Below are 23,118 nucleotides of genomic sequence, written 5' to 3'. Positions count from 1 at the left end.
CGGTTTGGGAAAATTCATTGCTTTGCCGACGAGAATATCCTTTTGTGAACAGCTTCTCCTTCCATCATTCATTTGGAAAACGCATTCACAAGAAAGGGAAATTCTTCCAATTTCAGGAGTGAAACCTATTCTTGTTCATTAGTGCCATTGCATTGCATTTCCCTCATTGCTGTAGCACCTCTTTTGTCTACTAAGGAACTTTGAACTTTCCAATAAACTCCACATCATGCTGACCCTGAAATTAATGCAAATTCACCATTAACAGTAGCGTCTGACTCTTCTGTTGGGGTCCTATGAGTGAGAGAGGCAAAGGTCCCTCCATAAGGACAATGAAGGGTCTCTATTCGAATCGGTTGCCTTGTGGGGCGGAGCGAGCAACTGCAAATATCGAGATTTCGGTGTTCTTATCAGCTTAGAGAGGAGAGTGGGACAAGGTAGGAGTTATGTGTTGCAGGGGGGGAGTTTGGAGGAAGGAAGGGGGGGAGTGGGGGAGTGGGGGGGAATGGAGGAGCAGCAGAGACACAATAGTTATGGCGGAATTGCTGAGTAAATGCTTGCTATGCTTTGCCTCTCTGTCTATGGTCCCCTACTCATACTTAGTGCCCTATCAACAGAAAATCTCATCAGAGGCTCAGAGCTCTTAGCTGTAAGGAAAACCCCCTTTTTGTTAATTTCTTCAAAAATAAAAAATTCAAATCCGTACTCCCAACTCTCCAACGGTTTGTTCAAGGGGTTTAAACCGCGGAACTCATTCTTGACGACAAGTATCGCCGTCAGGTCCAATTAGCTACGTTGAGCAGGCCCAGGCATAGCGGGTTTTACCGGCTTGTGGGGCCTTTGCAGTTCTGGTCAGAAGCACACGAGATATCGGTTAGGTTTGGGCACGGTCGGTAAGGGATGATAACTTGATACTGATGGCAGTTTGAATTATAAGATAGAAGATTGACTTGTTCATCAGTTTCCCGACCTTCACTTAATCAAATCGACGACTTCAAGCCAAAAAAGAACTTGATACTGATGGCAGTTTGAATTGAAATACAAGCACAGATCCGTAGCACGAGCAAGCTCTTGAATTCCTCGAATAATAATACAACAACACCATCGGAAAGAAACAATCAGGTCAATCGAGTTTTCAGTAAAGATTACACATCCCGGGATTTTCTGGGACTGGGATTATGAGTTCAGGGATACGTTTTGACTTGTTCGATCGGCTCACTTGTCTGATCCGTCCCTTGTTCAGAGGGTTGGTCTCAACCCGAAACTCCCACGGCCTTGCAGCTACCCAGTGCTGCAACCAGCTCCATCCCCAGTTCTCCTTGTCGATGCAGTAAGAAGTCTGGCCAAGGTATTGGCTCGCGTTTGCTCTCCACTGCATTCAAGTCACACATAATAAAGATCCAAAAAGGAAAAACACTCGGGATGTTAAATAATAATAATAATTCAAGAGAGTAGAAAGCACGGTGAGATATCTAGGGTGTCTAACCTGGTGAGAGAAGGCATATGCCATGGCTCGTTCCCGCTTGACTGCTGCTTCTTCCCTCTGCTGGATCCTTGCAAGGATCTCTTCCATTGTCCCGGACTCTCCGCACCATTCAACCTGTCGGGTTTTGTTAACTTATATTGAGAAAGGCCATCGATAAGTACGTGCTGACAATATATCCCTAAAATTTGGATCAAATCCATATATGTTACACTCTAGCATGAAACTCAACTGAGATGATTATCCTCCAACTTTCCAAGTTATTCTCTAATCCCGATTTACAATTGCCTGGAACTGCGTTGAACCTCATCCGAGATTATTATTATAAATATTTTCGCAGGAAACTATAATCTCCTGAGATGAGACTCGGATTCTCGACATGTACCTCTAGCTTGTGTAGTTTGGCTTCGAACTTGAGCTGATTTTCCAATTTCTTCTGCCTCAGCCTTGCCTCAGTGACCATGCAAAAACGCCGAGCTCTGATCTGGGATTGGATCCTGCTCCACGAGTGCATACAGTTCAATGTGCTTGAGATTTGCTCTTGCACAGGTTGTCCTCGGGTCAGGACGTGGAATCTCACCACGCCTTTCAATCGAGACAAGGTTCTTCTTGCCTGTACAACCGCCCAAAATAGACAAATAAGAGGTTAACAAATTTATGGTTGGTAGGCTTCGTGTTTGCTTGAAGTTTAGAATACTGTAGTGGAAAGTACCAGATACGCTCGAAATACCGTCTGAATCCTAACTGCAGCTATATCCTCAACCGACTTCCCAGGAACACCTGATTGTCTTGGAGCATGAATGCTTGATATGGAGCCGTTTGATTTTGCAGGAGTAGCTGATCCTGCCTACCTCAAAAAAAATGCAGACGCCCCGTATCAGTATTGTTATTGGTTCCATTTCAAGGATTATATACGCTCTTCGAGATTATATCATACTGAAAAATCCCACATTTGTTTCTCAATCCAATCTTCGCTCAAGATGGTAAGCAGATAAGATTTATCTAATGCGGAGACCCTCCTGAGTGAACCAGCTGAACACGACTCACCAAATTTGGTGGATTGAACTCACTCGGAGATCGATATATTATCTTGTTAACAGATCACACATACACAGCAGCAGCAGCAGCAGAAGTGCATAATAAACGAGTAAGACCTGTTAAATTGTGATGGAACCAACCTTAGCTTGTTTCGTTCTTTCTACCTTCGCCTTCTTCCGGCAGATTATTGCCCTGAAACAGTCTACCGCACCCATTCCTGGAAGGATTAGCACAGATCAAGTGATGCTTATGCAATGGAATAGGAATAGAACGGAACAACATTTCTACACAGAAATCGTCCCATTGAATTGGCGATTTCATTCCATCACATGCCAGATGCAAAAACAAGAACATCGCAATTATCCAATCTATTAATGCTCAAACAAATGCACATAGTTGTTATATGCCAAGGCTTCTAACGCAGCAACCCAAACCACAGTTATGCCACAACAAATGAACCTTAGAACAAGAACAAGAACAAGGATCAAGAAACTTATATACGTTTCACGAGCTGAATCAAGATTTACGGCAACTAGGTGCAGATCATCAGACCACAAAAGCAGAGGGCAGGCTGATGAAATGGGGAAGCAGAGATGAGAGGAAGGCTATATAGTGAGTGTGTCCACTAAGATTCTCTTTTAACTGACAACCCAACTAAACTGAAGGGGGAGTTTGATCTCTTCGGAAGCTCAACAGTCAACAGCACGCAGGGGAAAGGTCAAGCAATCTGATGGTCGACATTTCGTTGTTTGCGCTGAAGAAATCGTGCGGCTGATGATGAGACGGGATCATCTGCCTCGGCCCAGCCCATCCCTTCTGGGCCTTTCTCTTGGGCCCAAACATGACGGAGAGGTCGGTTTCAGAATGGAGGAGCTGGTTCGGGTAAGGTTGAAACTCCCGGGTCGCGACCGCAAGCTCATAAGATCGACGCTCTAACCGACTGAGCTATGCGACCACAGGTGGGATATATCTCTTTTGTTTGGATTTTTCTTGGGATCACGCGATCTAACATACAACTTGATTTATTAAATGATTCTTCTCAATTTTACTAGGACTACTTATGCAGTAACAACGGGCTCAAATTTTCAACCGAAGATCGATGAAACCATAGAAGATTGAATTTCCTTCTTACTTTTTTTTTATTATTTTTTTATTTTTTGGGTGAGAAATCAACATCAAAGGTGGGAAGGTTGGGGTTGAAGGGTCGACTTCACAAGTGGAGATAACTTTGCCATGTTGTCTCATTGATGCATATATGTGGAGGTTTTCTTAATGTGGAGGGCTCCTTTTAAAGTTAGCACATCCCCATCCTTCACAAAAGGATGTGCGGAGTGCCCTATCCCTCTTTATAGCTAAATACCACGTGGTAAGATGATGGGGTATATAAATATTCCTTCCTTGTTTTACTAATGATGAGCTATTCGACTGAAACATAGTTCAAATAATGACTCGTTAATGAATCTTTAGATCAGGGAGCTATAGTAAGCCCAATATATAATAGTTATGACCATTTAAACGAAAATTATTTGGATCATCATCGTATATAAAAATTTTCATCAATTGTTGTGAATTACAAGGTGCACTGTACATACAAGAGACAATTTTGACATTCACAATGCAAAACACATTATGTCCTTCACGATGTTTATAACCACATTAGCAACAAAAGCCATAATGTTTTTATTTTTTGTCATTCTCTTTCTTTTTATACATGGAGGCATGTAACTGTTTAATTTATCATAGCATTGAATCCTACCTGTGCTTATCTTCTTTTACTAGGAAGAGAAATTTAATAGATAATAACTGTTTATAATTAATTAACATTAGCGGTTACGGATGCACGAGGAGCTTCAATTCCGCTGAATGGGCCTATGTAGCGAAGTTCGGTTGAAAATCTTTATAATATGTTATCTTTTCTTTTTCTTTTCTTTTTTCCGAGCGAGAAAATGATCGTATCTCTGATTATGCAGAATCAAGAAAAAACTTATAGCATAATAATTAGGTAGATACGAGTTGGTTGTGATCCGATCGTGAATCTAAGACTATCTACCCGAGATCGAGATGATTCTAACAAATATCACTTGCTGATATACCAAGTGAATGTATCTGGAAGCAAAGGAAGAAGAGAAAGAAAATCTGACAGTAGATGCTTTGATGGGGTCCTTATATTTTCCAAATCTAATGTAATCTTTGCTCTACAGATTTCATGACAAGGGAGTTGGTTTCTTTCCAAAAATCAAGTACGAGATTCGTCTTGCCTTTGATGGACCCTTTTTGAAAGCTAGAAGATAGAATTTCCCATTATTTTCATGCATGTAGCTTTCACAATATATCGGTTCCATAATGATAGCTATTCGAGTCCATATGAACTGTCCAGTAATTGAAAAAATCTTCAAATTCGAATGCCTTGTATATATATATATGATGAATTTTTAGATACGGCTTTTCCCTTCCCATGCAAAAGTTTCCCATACATGGGAATAGACTCGTACATAAATCACAGTTTCCCAACAGGTGCTAGTTTCGCCGCGGTAATTTTTGATACCTTCTTAGGTTGGTGACTCGATTTCATTGAGTTGAGTTGACACGCGCAATCTAAATCATTTATGGCTCCATAATCTTCAAATCATGCTTACTCCTCTCGTGCAATATTTAACCTAGCTTATAACTCCTAGATTAGATATGGTTAACTTTCTCTTATAAGATTTTCGTTAGAACAGAGACAGGAATCGAGCACGCCGTAATTGAAAATCCTAGCATATCACATGCATACTTGTTACGGTCAGATATTTGGAAACTAAAAACTATGGTAACGTGTCCATACGTGCGTGATTCGTAAGTCATCCGTACGGAACTACGCGTAATTAAGTAAGTACATGGTAAACCGGTGAGTTTGGACGCATAGTAAACTATGGTCACTTGGGGACCAATGCAGCTCAGTAGTCCCACAAATGGAGGGACAAGGCAGGGGATAGATTGCCATGGGAGACTGGCATATATCCCCATTTGGGTCTCAAAAACAAAACGAACAATGAAGAGAGAGGGGAGGGAGACATTATTTTCAGAGAGAGAAGAAGAAGAAGATGATCTAGTGAGAGAAGAGAGAGAGAGTCTCATGGGAGTCGGTCTAGGATGAAAATGTGGAGTGGATGAGCGAGGATCTGGGCGAGAATTGAGTTATGAATTATTATTGTTATATATTATATTCTAAATTTAAATTAGATGCTCTTAGATTTTCTTGTGATTTTTTTTTTTAAATTCGAAGTGGTATATGTATATATGTGGGTGCGCGTGTACGCATATAAATTCTTCCAAGTGAGACCCAGCTCTGTCTCGGACAAGCAAACTGAGTTTTAGGATAATCTGAATCACTCTCTCTCTCTCTCTCTCTCTCTCTATATATATATATATATATATATCCATCCACATTTCTTGCTGAAGATTGTTCTTAGCTCTGAGTTGATTGATTGATTGATTTGGTTCGAGCAAAAAAGTTAATTTGTGGATTCATTGCTGCTTTGCAGATATACGTATGCATATCTATATATTCGGGTAATGAGCTAACAAATCAGGTTTCTACCCGTTTCACTAGATTTTTGAACATGAAATCCCCAGCCAGATTCTTCTTCAATTTCGGATCATGGGATTCTCCGAAGGGATGATCTTTTTGTCCCTTGAAGCAGATCTTTGCACATCTCTGTTTCCTTACATAAATTTGAGAACACCTCACTCCCCCAGACTCCCTTATAATTCTTTGCCCGCTTTTAGGTGCCAGCAGTCAGCAGTAGCACCCCACACCCCGGAAATGCAGTCTTAAATCGAAAACCGAGATCCGATTCTGGGAATTCCAATTCCGGGAATTCTGTGTATTTCCTGAGTTAGATGGAATATCGAGAATGCCACAAGAAGGACATAATCACGGAGGAAGCACTGCCAGTAGCGGAGGCGGTGGGAACACAGGGAGTTTTGGTAGGTCATCCAGGAAGCAGAAGAAGGTCCCTCAGCGGGGGCTCGGAGTTGCGCAGTTGGAGAAGATCAGGATTGAGGAGCTCAGGAAGAACGATGCGGGAGCAGCCGCACCCATGGCTCCAAATGCAATCCTGCCTCCTATGCCGTCTGCAGTTTCTCAAGGTGAGTCTCTTATTTCCGTTTTCCCATCAATGGATAACAATATATTCTTCAGTTGTCCGAAGCACGGAACTGCTCTCTTCGATCTAATATTTAGTGATTTGTAAAGCCACTGATGTGCTTGAATTGGTGAGGCAATCCGATACCGTTGTGATGCACGGAAATATACAGAAGGTGTGGAATTCGGCAAATCTTGGATCTGAATTGGGAACTACGGTAATAGACCCCACATATGCCCGTCCTTCAAATTGGAACCCGCAGGGCGAACCAGACCCTATTTGGCCTCCCCCTGCAGGTCCTATCCCAATGGTCCAACTAGAATATCTCAACCAGGTAATTCCATGACTATGACCATCCGTTTGTTTCCCCTGTGGAATTTCTGATTTCGAAGGGGATTCATCCCTGCAGGTGCACGCAGCCGTACAATCAGCACCTACTTCCTCGTCGTCGTCTTCGTCATCGCTGTTGAATTATCCGATCGAGCCCCCTTCAAACCAAAACTATCATCACAGCTGTTACCGTCCAATCAATGCCGAGGTAGAAAAGATACATACATATAATCAAGTCCCCGTACAATAATTGAGTTCGAAGCTACAAGAATTGTTCCTTTTTCGGGGTGAAGTTGCTTTAACATGATGTGGTTCAGGTAGTCGGTATTAAGAGGCCCCATCCCTGGACTCCGTTCTCTCTCGAAAATCCACCGCCACCCCCTCCTCTCCGCCCAAGAACCGCTCATCACGCTGGTCTGATGAATGAATCAATTTCACTTGGCAGTGGAAGCAGGTCTATCCACGATCCTGGCAGTGGAAATTTCAGGTTTCCTCTCATTGCCTAATTTTCAGGTTTCCGTTCATCGCCTAATTACTTTGTATAATTTTCCTTTTCATCCCCTAATTACTTTGAACGGAAACTCTTGATATGAAACTTATGGCCTACGCTGATCACTGTACATATATATGCTTGTTAGAAATGAATACCGGAACAGTGTCTCGTTTTCAGCCTCAAGTTCGGCACAAGATTCGAAGTCGACAAGAGGCTCGAGGGAAAACGGGAACCTCGGCGAAGTCCTCACACTTGCCCCTCCATCAACTTCCTCAACATGGCCGAACCAAAGGTTGACGGATCCTTCGCCTGCCTTGGCATCGAAGAACCAAAACAATTTCCATGTTCTTGAGCCACATCATCTATATCAAGTAAGATGGTTTCTGGATCTCAACTTTTAGGGTGCGTTTGGATTGAGAGTTAAAAGTGATTTTGATTTTGATTTTGATTTTGATTGTGGAAAAGGACAAATGAGATGTGACTATAAATTTGACTTGAGAAACGTGTGTTTTTATTGTGTAGTGTGTTGAATTAAAGTTAAAGTTAAAGTTAAAAGTTAAAATTTTTTATTCCTGAATCCAAACAGGGCATTAAGTTCCGCATTCTGCAATCTTCGGGTGTTTATCAATTTTCATTCATGTGCAGGAACTGAGTGACTTTCAGCAAGGATCAACATGGCCGGGTGAGCAGCAACAACAACACTACCACAACTTTCTCGCTCCTGCAATCTCACAAGATGCTCAAGCAGATACGAGTTCAAAACCGGGCAATGGAGAACATCAAGAACCTATAGATCTCGAGTTGAGGCTCTGAGATGGCTAGACGAAGCGAACCGTCCGGCAGGCAATCAGGAATCCTTCCCCGAGTATTAGGCAGGCTATCAGGAATTCTTCCCCACGTAATCCTTTTAATAAGTTTGTTTTACCACTTACCACCTGGCGTCGAGTTATCGATTCCCAAATTCTTGCCATGGGCCATGGCAGAATAGATGGAATTGTAGATTTGTCTGTTCAAATTCTATATTCTGATTTGATCTCTACTATTCGTAATATAAAAAATATCGTAATCAGCAAATCCTGCGAAATACTAAAATCACTTTTACAAAGTATGACACCATCTCACGTTCTGACGAGCACCGTACCATATACTGTTTTGATTCCAAGTATGTAAGACATCGTCTGCAACAAATTACCACCTTCCCGTACTCTAAAGCAGTAAGTTTCCTACTCATTTTATTTTGAGTAAATAGGCAATTTCGTCACTGACTTTAGCAAGTTGCATCAATTTTATTCTTAACTTATTTTTTGCATCAATTTTATCCCTCGACTTTGCACTTTTGAATCAATTTCGTCCCTAACTTTGCACGGTTACATCAATTAGTCCCTAATTTTTCTGTTACATCAAAGTGGTCCTCGACTTTTCACGATTACATCAATTTAATCTCTGACTTTTCGCAGTTACATCAGTTAGTGCTACAGTTGTATCAATTTGATCCTTTTGTGGGGGGTTGCATCGATTAGGTCCCAATACGACATCAGTTTGGTCCCATGTCACATCAATTTGGTCACTGCCATTAAGTATTAATGCTGACGGTGTTAAATGGTGCAAATTGTCACATCAATTTGGTCATTGTGCTACATCAAATTAGTCCCTAACTTTTTTTAACCCATCTGTCTCTATTTACTCTTCTTTTTCCTTCGCTCCTTCTCATTCTTCTTCTTCGACACAAATCTCACATGTTGCGGCCCGATCATTCTTGAGGCTAAGGGCGACTACCTTCAATCTAACTGATTTTGCAACGGTGGGCGACGGGGTGACCCTCAACTCCTGAAGCTGAGGTGTAACTCATTAGGTTCTAGAGAGAGAAAGCTTGAAGGTTCGTTAATGGCATATCATCGTAGCTATGTTATTTGACCAAAATTGTTGTATAATTTCATTGCTTAGATCAGAAGGATACTATAGGATCTTATAGAACCGAATTTGGTTGAGTCGTTTGAAAAATAGCGCATTCTAACGTTGGCTACGGATATGATGAACAGAGAATTCGAGCTAGTTTTTTCGACCTTTTTTCTTCTTATTTTTCGCTTTCGTTTGATTCTAAACTGTAGCCTGTTGTTTGAGGTTTCCACAGACACCTAGAATACAGAAATCCGAGTCTTGTGGAGATAGAAACGCTTTCCCAAAATTGGCCCAATAGTCTGTCCAGTGCTGTTCGTGCTTGTGACGCCCAGCAACTTCGGGAGGCTCAATTGACACGCTCTGATCTTTGTCGATGTCTTCCATTGCAATTTCGACCCTCAATCCATCCAATTTCGATTGCTTTGTCCTCTAATTCTTTGATTCCCAGTAAAAATCCATGAATTTCCGTTCTGGGTCCTCTTAAAATCCCCTCGAACATCCCTGAGAAGTCCATCTACTGGGAGGCCTCCTTCTACGGCATCCTTGTTGGGGACGAGGGCGGCCTCGGTGGGGGTTAAGGGTGGTCAAAGGAGAGGGCAAGGTCTTGGGGCGATGAACAATGGAGAGGGAGGAAGAAGACGATGAATAGTGAATATGGAGTGAGAGGGACTGAATTAATGTAACGAACATCATTTAATTTTGAGATTACATCAATTTGTCTAATCATTACATTAATTCAGTCCTTGAACAAATTAACGGAGCAGTAACGTCGTCTATCCCTTAATTACTGGGACTAAATTGATGTAACCGAAGATCGATCTAATGTAACACCAAAACTTAGGGACTAGTGTTGCGAAAGTCATGGATTAAATTGATGTAACTGTACAAAGTAAAGGACTAAATTGATGTAACCGTACAAAATCGGGGACAAAATTGATGCAAAAAATAAGTCATTGACGAAATTGATGCAACTTGTGAAAGTCAGGGACGAAATTGCCTATTTACTCTTTTATTTTTAGTATATTATGATCTCCTAAAAGGGGTGTTTAGTTCGCCAAATTAAACCCAATTTCCTAGGAAAGTTTCGATTTTCCATTGTCTATTACTGTGTTTATGGACAAAGTGAATCGTCGTAAGTACTTTCTCAGGCTAAAACTTCACGGGTGTCACGGCATGATTGGTAAAATGATTACCTCCAAAACACAGATTTCAATCTATAACCAAGATAAAGTGATTGCATAGTTAGATTTGCTTCATAATTTTAAATTTCCAAGTAATATGAAAACCGACGAACCAAACGGCCTTTGAAAGTACGATAATTCACTCTCTTATTGTACTTAGTCACTATGACAATTTACACTCTTAGTCTTATATTAATTCTCTACTGTTTTGGGTTTTCTGTTTGATTTTTGTCTTTGGTTGGTGAGTGGGTCAGGGCCATCTTTCGGAAACAAACTTATGGGGCGAGTGCCGAGGAGAATTGATTGTACTTTGTCTTGTACGCTTTTGCGTGGGACCCCTTGGAGATCTCATCCCTCCAGTTATGAGATTTCCGACTCTCAAAGGTTGTGGGTCAGGTGGGCCCCACGAAATGATCCCTGACTACCCGATGATTGGTTGATTCACCCTCAAACGATAATTTTCAACTTTGATTCACTTGTTAATTAAAGGAATAAACTTTTGGTATTCAACTTTTAGTTATTTTTTTATTTTCATTCTAAACCTTTATTTATGTTCAACTTCATCCTAAACATTATGCATTTTGTTCCTTTTTGTCCTACCGTTACTTATCCTATCCAAAACTAACGGTTTTTAATAAAATATTATTTTTAAAAATAAAAAACTCAAAATAAAATAAATAAATAAAAGTGAAAGTTTTAGCAAGATGTCGACTGCTTGGGCAAGGAAAGGAGAGGAAGACGGGCGGTGAGGGCATGCCTGCGGCCATCATTGTCTCGACAAGGTCTCCGGCGACCTCGTCGAGACAGTGGTGCCTGGGCCCACCATTTTGATTTACGATAGATCTTTCTTAAGAAAAAATTGACACTGGGAATTGGGTGGGGGGTGAGGTGGGGCTTGATCTATCCATCGGCCTCTTTCTACGAGGTCGACATTGTTTGACCCTAAAACATGTCTCTAATTGGAGGCACTAGTATCTTGGAAATCTGAGGAAAGGGAGGGGTGGCGATGCTCCAAAAAAATGCGTCTTTTTTTTGGTAAAAAAATTATTTCAAATCATTTTCAGAGAATGCATTTTGCTTGTTCACATCTCTGTGCCTCTTACCTTGTGAGAAACTCCATTATCTATAGAAAATATAGCCTTCGAAGCACCAGTGAGATGATGAGACGAAGGATTTGAGGCGTTTCCCGACGAAATTTGAGTCTGCAGAATGGGAAAAATTTGCTTCATTTTTTGCCTAAATCTCACTGGAAAAGAAAAACCTGAGAAATCCGTTGACAATAACGATCACTGCTCCATTTTTTACTTGAATATCATCGGAATGGCCTTATTAGTTTTTTTTTTAAGAAAAAACTTTTTCTTCTCTGGGGAAGGGAAGTTACCAAAGAAAAAACTGAGAAGGGAGACGGACAGGGGATGATGGAGTCCTGTCTGCACCCACCGCCGCTCTAGAAAGGTCGCTGGTGATCACTTCCCCTCTCCCTCTCAATTCCAAATATTCTCGTTGATTTTTTTTTCATTTTCTTTTAATTTTTTAAATAATAAAACCATTAGTTCTTGGAAAAAGTAGCAGTAGGACCAAAAGGGACAAAATGAGTAAAGTTTAAGACGAAGTTCAACAAAAATAAAGGTTTATGACAAAAATGAAAAAGTAACTAAAAGCTGAGGACCAAAATGGTTCCTTTTCCCTTAATTAAAAGACAAATAATACAAATGGAGCAATTATCATATCCACGAAAAATCTGAACTTTGATTTGATTCACTTGTCATTTATATTTGTATTTCGAAAGAATTTAATTGGTTTTTGAACTAATTTTTTTTTTGTATTTCAAAAGATTTTGCAAATTACTCATTAAATTTAGATAAGATTTGGTTTGGATCTTTTCTAAATATCTGTATAATATTATGTATTATACGTTATTGATTGCTGAATGAAATCTTGAACATTTGAATTTATAAATAATTTTATAGACCGATCAATTTTTCATTAATCATTTAATTTTTGAAGCGATATACAATATATTTGTATTATAAAATAATATTTTGATCGATCTTTGAATTAATATATTTAACTTTGATGTTTCAAGAGATATCTATTGAAAAAAAATTACTCACTTGACTTGGTAAAGATTAGTTAAGATTTTTAGGATAACTATATAATATTTTGTGCAAAGAAAGTTTTGTACGTAAAAGAGATACCACGTGATAATGTCATAAGCCAATCAGAGTTTGTTATTTTGATTTTTAATATTTCACAAAAATAAAAATAAAAAATCTATTATTGACAAAAAAAATTATGTGTCTTACACGTGATATACCTATTAAACACAAGACCTTCTGAATATACCACATATAAACATATATATAGATCAATAACGAGAAATAACAAACAAGATCAAAAGGGGATCTGTTGCAGCCCATATCCAGTAATTGCACAGTGGCCAACTTCCTCAGGACTCGAATCATCAATTGCCATGAAGAAACACAAGCAGAAGACTCTGAGGGCACAATTGACTTGACACCAAACAGAGTAATCTTACATTGATTAATGCGTTAAACATTAAAGGAACTCCTCAGCTGATCTGTCTTAAGCTACAGGGCCACATGTCAAGTCAATCATCAGACGTAACAGATCTATCCTAATCAACGCAAAATTCGAGCAGGTCACTGAGGTCCCAACCAATGCCCCCCTAGGCCATCGGATCGGATGAGCAAAACAGTATACCCGCCGGCCAAGAGTGCGCGGCATCTAAGAGCTCTCTATTAAATCCGCAAGGAAGAAGAAGAATATAACTTATAGAAGAGAGCCTCCGAGCAGCATCTATGACCAACCAAGTACATAATCGAGAACATAGACCAAAGCTAAGGAGAATGGATACAGTGCAAAGGCTATGAGAGATGTCCACAGAGGGAAAGTAGTTCGGAAGCTCCCGAAGGTTCCCATCACGATGCAGATGATCAAAATGATCAGAACTTCGGCTGAGAAGTCCCATGTCAGTCCTCTAATGTAAACAATAGCCAAGAAAACTGATAAGCAGAGGACGTTATTCATCGTCACTGCCCCGTACAACTGCAAAACAGGAACTCAGGAATCAGACAATTTTGTAGAATTACAGCACATCGTCTCTCACAAATACAGACAAGAGGCTTCCTTTAGGCCAAATCAGCCAGAGTCAGTCGATTGCCCCGTGACGGTCAATCACTGCGATTGATATGTTTCACAGTAATACCCTTTTTAAGGCTGGAATCAGGCAAGAGTTTCCTAGAAAGCATACCTCTGAAAATGTCAGAGAGGAAGTTTTCTGCTTTTTGCGGGTAGCGAATATGATTGCTGACACAGCTTCACTGGAGTTTGTGGCCAAAGGCAGGGCAATAAAGGAGATGAAGAAAGTTGGGATACTTGTGGCATCAGAGAAATTATCGACCGCGTCTACGAGAGGATCAGCAAAAATTGCAGCAATAACAGTTCCAAGAGTCAACAAGAGAACAGCTTTTAAGGTTGTCCGCTTGGGATTCTCGATTCCCTCAGCATCCTCTTCGCTTTGGTCGTCCATTCTCAGCTGCTGATGCTCCCTTTTTGTTTGCTGCACATTAATTTGCACGAAGCACATTAGGATTCAGAGATATTCTTTGAGGGTCACGACAGGGGAATCTCACAGGGCAGCTTACATGGTGTACGAAATCAAGAAATTTCATCGTGCCATAATTCCTCAAACCAGAGGCAGCTCCTGCCATTTTTGCCCTGTTGAGCCATTTAGAGATCCCTTCCACAAACTCACGCCTATCAAGTTGATAGTCATTAGAGGTATCGAAATCTTTCATTATCTTAGTTAATGCATCTTCTTCGTCCAAATCTAGTTCTTCAAAATGGATCCCCAAGACAAGTGCTTTCAGTTCTGCAGCATTCAAGTATCCATCACCGTTCTCATCAATTGTCCTAAAAAGCCTGCAGTAGCGTCCCATCAAAAAGTTGGGTCAGGGCACTGTTAGAACAGGAATTTCTTCTGTGGAAAAGATGAAAAGGAGGTTTATGAAGTAAGACTAACTTTTCCACCATTTCCTTGTCAAGTTCACCATCATCAGTGAGAAGCTTTCCTAGAGCACGCTTCCTTATATGTCTTAAGAATCCAAATATGACATGCTTGTGCTCCACATAAGCAAGTTTTCGCCTCTGAATCCAAGGCTGAAAAACCTGCAATCGAGATTAGAAACATGGGTGACTCAAATGTCCAACAAATGATTCTCCGGATCAATTGCCATGATGCTGAATAGATCTGTAATCTATAGTTAGAGAGAAGAGATAGTTACCTGATAGAGGCAATAAGCAACGAGCAAGAAGAGGGAGGCAATAAGTGCAATCAAGACAGCTAAGTGCCTTCCCGAAGTTGAACCGAGGATCTGAGGGACTTGAACAATGATAAATGGTACGACTGATATAACCATGATCCCAGCAGCATAACTCGTCCAAATATCAGTACTAACTCCAGAACCTGCAACAACAGAGAGACATACCGTCATTCTTCAGATCCTTTATCATCTCTTAACTCCCACCACCATTTCACTAGCTAACCCTTTCGGAAAGAGGATATCAATCACCATATATGCGGTCCATAAGCAACTTAAGCAGCTACAAGTTTTCAAGATTTTACGATTCGGAAGTTGCACGAAGAAGAAAGACATTACCTGTTAAGTTCAATCCTCTTGTGTCCTGTTTATCTAATGCAACTGAATTCTCAATATCGCATTTTCCTACAACAACACAAGTTCCCCATATGACAGTTATAAGCATGACAGTTGATCCTGCCAGTAAACCCATACCCACAGAGACCTGGCTCTGCGCGGTCTCCGTGCTTCCAGAGAGTCCAGATACTGCAGAAACCAAACAAATCGATTAGAGCTTTATTCATCACTACTCAATCACCAGTCCTTCATGGAATGAAACCATTATAAACTTAAGAAGGGTTCATTTTCGCCACGTCCCAAACAAGAATTCAAGCACCATTGCCAACAATAAAGAAAAGGCGAACATTTTTTTCCGTACAATCAGCAAGCTTGGATTAAAAGAGGGTATCCATCCAAAGATAAACAGGTGGAGAAGGAGAAACAAGGCGTTGACAGACACTCTCACTCGCCCCAGTGGGGTCCTCGATGAATAGCTCCATGCACCGTCATCTGAATGTCTACTTCAGACAGTTCAGCTCTTTGTCGGTTCAATCGACTTTTGCACCATTAGTGCTTGTTCTTGAGATATTCATTCGCTCACAATCTCTGATTCTAACAATTGACAGATGTGGAAGAGGAATCCGACTAAAGGGCAAAAAGAAAAGACCACATACATGCATATACATTATTATGTGTGCATTTATTGGCCACATCTAACGAAAATGGAGAAGGGCCCCACGAGTCGATGCGGTCTCTCTATCTGATAAGAGGGCGTGGCAACAACATAAAGAAAAAAAGTGGACCTTTTGATTGTTAACTAATCACAATTTCCATGATTACCCAATGCCTCAAAAGTAATCCAAATTTCAAACTTTTCACGGTGAATCACTTGGGAAATTTAACAATTTGTTCAACCGGGGCATCGCCGGAACAGAGAATGTATCCAAAATGACATTCTGGTCAGGAAAAATTTGCTTCGAAAATCATCATTTCTCGGGGGAGATTAGCGAACACCGTGGTCACGGAGAACGGGAATTTCACGTACCGAGGATGAGCATGGCGTCGGGGAGGGCACCGAGCATGGGGAGGAAGAGGCCGCCGACGATCCCGGGCCCCAGAATCTCCAGCAGGAGCTCGCTCCCGCCCGACAGGAACGTAGCCGCCAAGTACATCAGGTAGCCGTAGACTAGGATCAGGAACAGGTTCCCGAGCCACGTGGAGGTGCAGGGCATAAAACCGTAGGTCTCCTCGCAGGACTCCGACGACGAGTAACCAGAGGCAGCCGGCCTGAGGAGCTCCAGGAAGGGCGGGTTCCGCGGGCCATGTGGGGTGACGCCATCGGAGATTGGATCAGAAAGCTGGGACTCGAAGACGGGGCGACTGGAATGGACGACGGCGGCATCGGACAGCAGTAGGAGGATGAGGAGGAGAGGGAGGAGAAATAAGGGAACTTTCATGGCCATGGTGGTGAGGGGAATGAGCTGGGAAATGGAGTTAAGGTGGAAGGGAGAGAAACATGGAAGAAGACGAAGGAGGAGAGAGAGAGAGAGAGAGAGAAAGAGAGAGACTTTTTTTTTTATGAATAAAATAGTGGCTCCGCCTCCTCCTCGTCCTCCGGAATGCGGAGTTTCCCTTTCCTTTACTCGGCGACCTTTTTGTTTTTGTTTTTTTTCTTTTGAAAATAATAAACGGCAGTGACGACAAAAATATCGTCATATTACGCAAAATTTGATCTCTCGTATTCAACCACGAAGAACTAACCAATCAGCGCAAATACTGATCTCGTCAATAAAACACCACCATATAACTAATACAGTTCACATGAGTCAGATATGACTCCACGCTCAAGTCAAAGAACTCACCCCTAGCATATGTCTCTAGGGAATTTAACTTGAGATTTGGGTTATCCAAATCACATACGAGTGAGTTTGGAACCACTAGGTCATCACTCTTAAGGATTTTACTTGATGACTTTATCTATAACACGGTGATCCCGTTCCAATAATTTATAATTCAAAAAAAGATTTATCTTATTTTTGTATTTCGAGTCCAAAATATTCACGAAGAATTATCATTTGAACAATATGCTATATTCACCATATTACTCGTGGTCCAAGATGGTATTAAGTGTTTTTTTTTTCATATTTTCGAATATAAATGATTGCCTAATTATGACGAAAAAAATAGAAATGAACTTCGTGTGGCAAAACCATACCACCTTGACCGAGAGGAAGGAACAATATTTTGATGAGTAAAGACAGAAAGGAAACCGATACGATACATTTTATCCAGGATCTTGAAGGGCCAGTCGCGAGTTGACGACGAAGTTATTCCCGAGCCAATTGCCATCATGAAATTGTTACTTAATATGGTCAAGATAACATTGCATGTGATGTACAATAAATTTATAGCTTCTGCAAAGGGAAAAGTGCAGCTTGCTCTTATTTAAGGGCGGCACGGTTCAAGTCAACCTACAACTTTATTTTTGCTTTTCTTTTTTTTTTGCCCTTTTTGCCTTTTTGGGATGAGGAGTTTGCACGAATGTTATAAATTACATTTTAAAATTGTCTCATTTTCACAAGAAAGTCTTAATCTAATTTATGGCCAAAATCTAATTTTGGCTCTATCATTGAATTTGGAGAATGTATTTGTGTAATGAGTATCTCACGTGACACTATTCGCTAAATATTTCAAAAAATTATATTTTTATCAATAGTAATTTTCGTTGTGATTACTAATAAATATTATAAATTTCTTATTAATTTGTGACATTGTCACATATTATATATGTTACATATATGACTTTCTCCTATCAAGTTACTCAAATTGAGCAAATTTTTTTTTAATGGGGTCTACTATATCAAAGTTGATATGAGGATCACCGAAAATTGAAACCAATCTTTTAGAGAATAGTATAATTTTTTACAGCATTATTCTTTTAATACTAAATTGCGTGCGATCAAATCCAGAAGGTTGCTTTGACAATGTTTCAACTATTTGGATACAAACGTTTGGTGAGCTACGAATTTACTTTTTATCACCATTATATACTTATAAAAAAAAGTTTGATAAGCTACTTTATCTTTGTCCAACATGGAAAAAAAAAATGCTGAAGTATCTCTTTTGATATATCCCTTCCCCCTGCGTCAAGTTTCTCTTTCACTTCGCCTCTCTAGCCTTCTGTCTGTCTCATTAATTTGGAGTATTTCCACGTCGTCGAGATTATTTGAAAACGACAGACCATTTATTTCAAATTAAGCATTCCATCTGCGAACTTATATTCCTTAACATTTGACCAAATTATACAGGTTGTTGCTACATTGCTTTCCACATAAGACTGACAACAGTAAACTAGCGTGACGCAAACTCCCAGTCGATGCTTTATAGCGGCATTACATGGATACACTTTTAATTTGAAACGTAACTAACGTGGAATCCGATAAGATAAAGTATTAAAAAATTAAACACTTAATTAGTTAAGAGAAGAAATGTATGTGAGGAAGAATAATAAAAATAAGAAAAGTTTTATAAGGAAGTAAAGAGCATTAATAAGTTAAATAATGACTTATTGTAAAAAATTTATAGTTATTTCATTGCACAGTTTTGTATTTAATTATTAAGTAGTTTAAACCTCAGAAAGAAAGTCCGCTACGCTAATCAATATCACGGCAAAAATCCCGAAAATTGGCATCCCTTATCAGATGTCTAGGCACAAAAAGAGAGGGATGCCAGAAGAACATGATACGAGTTTGCACTCTCATTTCTAATTTTTTCATATTTCTTCCATTTGGTTCGCCAGTTGTTAGATAACGGGAAAAGTGAAGATTACAAGGAACTTTTAACGATGGAATCATTTTACATGGGTTAAAAGTCGCTAAGTATGATTGTTGTGTTTGATAAATATATCGGATTACGAAAAATATAAGTAATAATATAATATATAATTTATTTTTATAGAGATAGGATGTATGTTATAATTCAAGAATACTAAGTGTTTCTATCATAAAAAATTTTCCAACCACACCTGTAAAATGTTAACTCAAGAAAGTGATTGCAGGGAATCACTTTATTCCAAACGATGTAAAATAGGTGGAAAAGTTAAAACTTTTTCGCAATCCAAACAGCCCCTCTCATTAGGTTGAAAAAAGGGACTTATCTGTAATTTGATAAATGCAAGGGCAACGTTGCAAATAACGATTAAGTTGTCTTGCCACTTTTTTTTCGTTGAATAAAAGGGTAGGTCGGGTTATTAGCCCTCTGTGGCTGCCCCAATTAAGGAAACCTAACCGTCACGAAATATTCCTTTCATCATAACTCGCCGAGACTTTAGTTCAAATTGGTCACCGCAGCCCCACCAACACACTAGTAAATTAAGTCCAAGGCCCACTGGATCAAATGTTATGGACTTATCACCGCTATCCCATAATACACCCACATAGTGTCGAGCTCTACGTCCTCAGTGAGGTTCGAACTCGTAATATTCAAGTGGAGCACTTGCTGCTTAACCACTAGACCACCGTGCTGGTGGTTAGTTGTCTTGCCACTTAGCGCTTTCAGTCGGGTGAAAAGTAGCAATTTTTGACTTAATCATTCAAACTATTTTTTGACCTGACTTAATCAATGTAGTCATTTTAAATTGCATTTACCGAATTAATTGAATCTAATTAAGTGTGCTGAAAAATTAAGTTCAACGCTTAATTTAGGTTATCAACAAGTTCTAAGTCACAATTCTAAAGGATAATTTCTGGACTTACAGGTTGGTAGAGAAATAGCATGTGTCAAATTTTTTGTCATCCTTCCAAGTGACAAATAAGAAGGTTATAGATGAGCAATGATGTTGTGTATGTTAATAAGAACAACACGAATGAATAACAATGTCTTCATTTTAAACTAATAATTTACCTTCTCACTACATTATTAAAAAAAAATTATTGAGAATAAGATCTCTCTGAATTTGATGCGTTTTCATCATAATTAATATGCTACTAAAGATTAATTAAGCAAGCTGATAAGAAGGAATATATATCTATACCTATAGTACAACAATGAACTACATTTAGCATTAAATAAAAGGGAAAAATACGCCATATATTATATGGTTTCACCGGATTCTCAAATCTATTCAATGTTTTAAAAATTACCAAAAATATCCCATGATTTACATTTGGTTTCAAATCTACCCCGCCGTTATATATTCCGTCGACATTTAACAGTGTTGCTGATGTGAAACGTAAGTGGGCCCATTCTTGCCACTGTGACCCTTTACCTGGTACAAATTTGATAAAAAAATTAAAATAATGGAATAAGTTTGAGAAAAAAAATTAAAATCATTAGATATATTTGAGAAAAATTAAAATCATATGATATGTTTGGAGCCTACTTACGTTTCAACAACGGATAAATTGACGGCGGGATAGATTTAGAAACCAATTGTAAACCATGAGATATTTTGGGTAATTTTTAAAGCATATAATATATTTGAGAATACTATGAAATCATAGAATATATAGCGTGATTCTAAATAAAATCATATTTAATAGGACTAATATAGTCAATTCATATATAAAAAATAGATTACAACTAACTACACATATAATTAATATCTCTAATAAATATTATAATTATTTTAAATATAATCTATATATCATAATCATCACATATATTTTAATAAAAAGAATTATCACGAGTCGTTCATTCCATCAACTTAATATTATGCAAAGAGAGACCCACAGAAAAAAAATATACAAAGAGATTAAAAAAAATTAAATAATTATAAATATGGTTAGCACAAAAGATATTCTTTAAAAAAATGTGTGAGTGAATTTTGTTTAACATACTTTAAAATTCAACATTCATCATAAAGTCGTCTAATATATTGCAATATTGGAGTTAAAATAAGGGTTACTTGCATAAGAAAACACGACATTTATATTTTTTTCTTAAATAAAGTATGATTTTTAGAAAATTACACAAAAAAAAACGATCTTTGCATTTTTTTCCTAAATATAGCATGACCTTTGCAGAGTAACATATAAGTGCACGACATTTGCACTTTTTTTCTAAATATATCATGACCTTTAAAAAATAATACAGAAATGCACGACTTTCAAGTTGAGCTACGATTCTAGTATGACGTTAATTATTCCATCAAATGTAAAGATAATAGCTAGTGAAAGTTAATGATGCAATGTCGCACGAGTGGAACCCGGTACCATTAGCTTCATGTTAGCTGTTATCGTCCAATTATGTGAGGTCTATTTGTCCAATCATATTATGTCACGTGACATTGTTAGCTCCACGTTAACTGTTATCGTTGCAATTTGACTAAATACGCAATTAAAGCTAAAGATCGTGGTATATTTAGGAAAAAATGTAAATATTGTGCCTTTATATGCTATTATCCAAAGGCCGTGTTACATTTGAGAAAAAATGCAAAAGTGGTGTATTTCTATACTATTTTTCAAAGATCGTGCTATATTTAGGAAAAAGTGTAAGATAATTAAGTCTTAAAATAAAATATGATGCACAAGGATTGAGATTATCAGGTGCAAATAATTGTTCAACAATCTAAAAATTAGTTTAATATAATATAAAACTTATTATTGTTTGAAATCCTTTGAAAAAAAATGTGAAATTTTAGTTTAAAATTAATAATAGATATACTACAATGAATCCGTGGGATACAATGCCAGTATTATATGATGAGGGGATATATTTCTCATTAGTTTATATAAGTTAGTTAAATTAATTACGCAACGCTTTAAGGAGCAGCATCAAGAGAGAGCGATTTTTACATAAATTCCGAAATATCTTTGAGAAACACTTTCACGCGTAATTCAAGAAGTTCTTTATTCACTTTGATTTGGATCTTGAGCATGCAGATATATGCACAAACACATGCGTATACAAGTTTGCTGCGATCTCGAGTAAGTACAAATGGAAGATACATATGACACTTTCCAGAATTGGATATTAATAAACATTGAAGACTAAACCTGATCAACATTATTAAATTATTGTCCAATGAGCTGGGTCCACACGACCTTTCGAGTAAAAAGAAAAAAAGAAAAAAGAAAAAAAGCTGTGTCCACGGCCTGAAGAATCCGAGTCAGATGGGCATATAAGCCATGTTGGTCCAACCTCCTAAATCTAGCGGTCCCAGTGTCTGGGGGAATACAATGCATGCGGCGAGGACGACATCCACTCATCTAGAGGGATATATATGACCATCGAATCATCCGAAAATTTACTTTCTAAATTGTTCATTATATATATATATATATATATATATATATAACCGATTATCCATAATATTATAGCGGAGAGTTTTGATTTGTTTCCTATATTGCATTATGTTTATTTATGCCCTAAGTTTACAAGTATATTGATTGCTCGACGTCAGATGAATCCAAGATGAGTTCTAATTGGATTCCATATGCGTGGCATGAGAATGAATAATTATGTACTGCCATGAAGAGATATCAACAGTGTACTAGTTTGTAGTTGCTAGCTAGCAAGGCGGCCGAGACACCATTGAGAGGGAAAACTCACGAGATTGGTTTTATTGCGGATTTTTTATGGATAGTTTCTTAGTTTTGGTCGAAAACTTTCATATATGACCTTGAAATCTATGTTCAAACCTTGAACTTCCCCGGAACACACGACAGCTTGAACGGTGGCATTCCAAAACTCCAAATGTAAATAACCGTATGACATTATTGATCCGTCTGTCATAGCTAGGGTGGATCAAGTACGTCTCGTTGAGTTAGTTTACTTATAATATGCTGTCGGGCTCGCAATATGGGCTCGGGGACACGGACCCATATTAGCCCGACAAGGAGCATCGGAGCATGTGTCTGGTCAGGAACACGTACATATTAATGCCAGATAAGCAATAGGCCGGTAACCG

At 38.8% G+C, this 23,118-nt stretch overlaps 3 protein-coding genes across 9 annotated transcripts; 1 reads left to right on the top strand and 2 right to left on the bottom strand.

Moving 5' to 3' along the window:
* Positions 1 to 990: 990 nt before the first annotated feature.
* Positions 991 to 3,165, bottom strand: LOC116214007 (protein IQ-DOMAIN 1). Its single transcript, XM_031549214.1, has 6 exons — positions 3,020 to 3,165; positions 2,659 to 2,735; positions 2,193 to 2,327; positions 1,866 to 2,093; positions 1,484 to 1,597; positions 991 to 1,369 (listed from the first exon to the last, which is right to left on the bottom strand). Exons 2-6 carry the CDS (start codon positions 2,731 to 2,733, stop codon positions 1,133 to 1,135), a joined length of 789 nt encoding a protein of 262 aa, XP_031405074.1. The 5' UTR covers positions 2,734 to 2,735; positions 3,020 to 3,165; the 3' UTR covers positions 991 to 1,132.
* Positions 3,166 to 5,547: 2,382 nt separating this feature from the next.
* On the top strand, positions 5,548 to 8,552 carry LOC116214805. Of its 7 annotated transcripts, none has more exons than XM_031550278.1 (7): positions 5,557 to 6,070; positions 6,287 to 6,649; positions 6,818 to 6,979; positions 7,055 to 7,183; positions 7,293 to 7,462; positions 7,614 to 7,839; positions 8,114 to 8,552. In XM_031550278.1, exons 2-7 carry the CDS (start codon positions 6,401 to 6,403, stop codon positions 8,279 to 8,281), a joined length of 1,104 nt encoding a protein of 367 aa, XP_031406138.1. In that variant the 5' UTR covers positions 5,557 to 6,070; positions 6,287 to 6,400; the 3' UTR covers positions 8,282 to 8,552. The 7 variants fall into 7 exon arrangements, with proteins under 7 accessions (XP_031406141.1, XP_031406138.1, XP_031406139.1 ...); XM_031550279.1 differs by having other exon boundaries at positions 5,557 to 6,090; XM_031550280.1 differs by having other exon boundaries at positions 5,558 to 5,695.
* Positions 8,553 to 12,912: 4,360 nt separating this feature from the next.
* LOC116214068 (sodium/calcium exchanger NCL-like) lies at positions 12,913 to 16,818 on the bottom strand. The gene is made up of 7 exons (XM_031549320.1): positions 16,255 to 16,818; positions 15,231 to 15,416; positions 14,856 to 15,037; positions 14,594 to 14,739; positions 14,217 to 14,493; positions 13,823 to 14,131; positions 12,913 to 13,617 (listed from the first exon to the last, which is right to left on the bottom strand). The coding sequence occupies exons 1-7, from the start codon at positions 16,670 to 16,672 to the stop codon at positions 13,369 to 13,371; spliced, it is 1,767 nt and encodes a 588-aa protein (XP_031405180.1). The 5' UTR covers positions 16,673 to 16,818; the 3' UTR covers positions 12,913 to 13,368.
* Between the last annotated feature and the right edge of the window lie 6,300 nt (positions 16,819 to 23,118).

The sequence above is a fragment of the Punica granatum genome, chromosome 7, assembly GCF_007655135.1.
Source record: "Punica granatum isolate Tunisia-2019 chromosome 7, ASM765513v2, whole genome shotgun sequence".
Classification (NCBI taxonomy): Eukaryota; Viridiplantae; Streptophyta; class Magnoliopsida; order Myrtales; family Lythraceae; genus Punica; species Punica granatum.
This window is presented reverse-complemented; position numbering and strand designations above follow the sequence as displayed.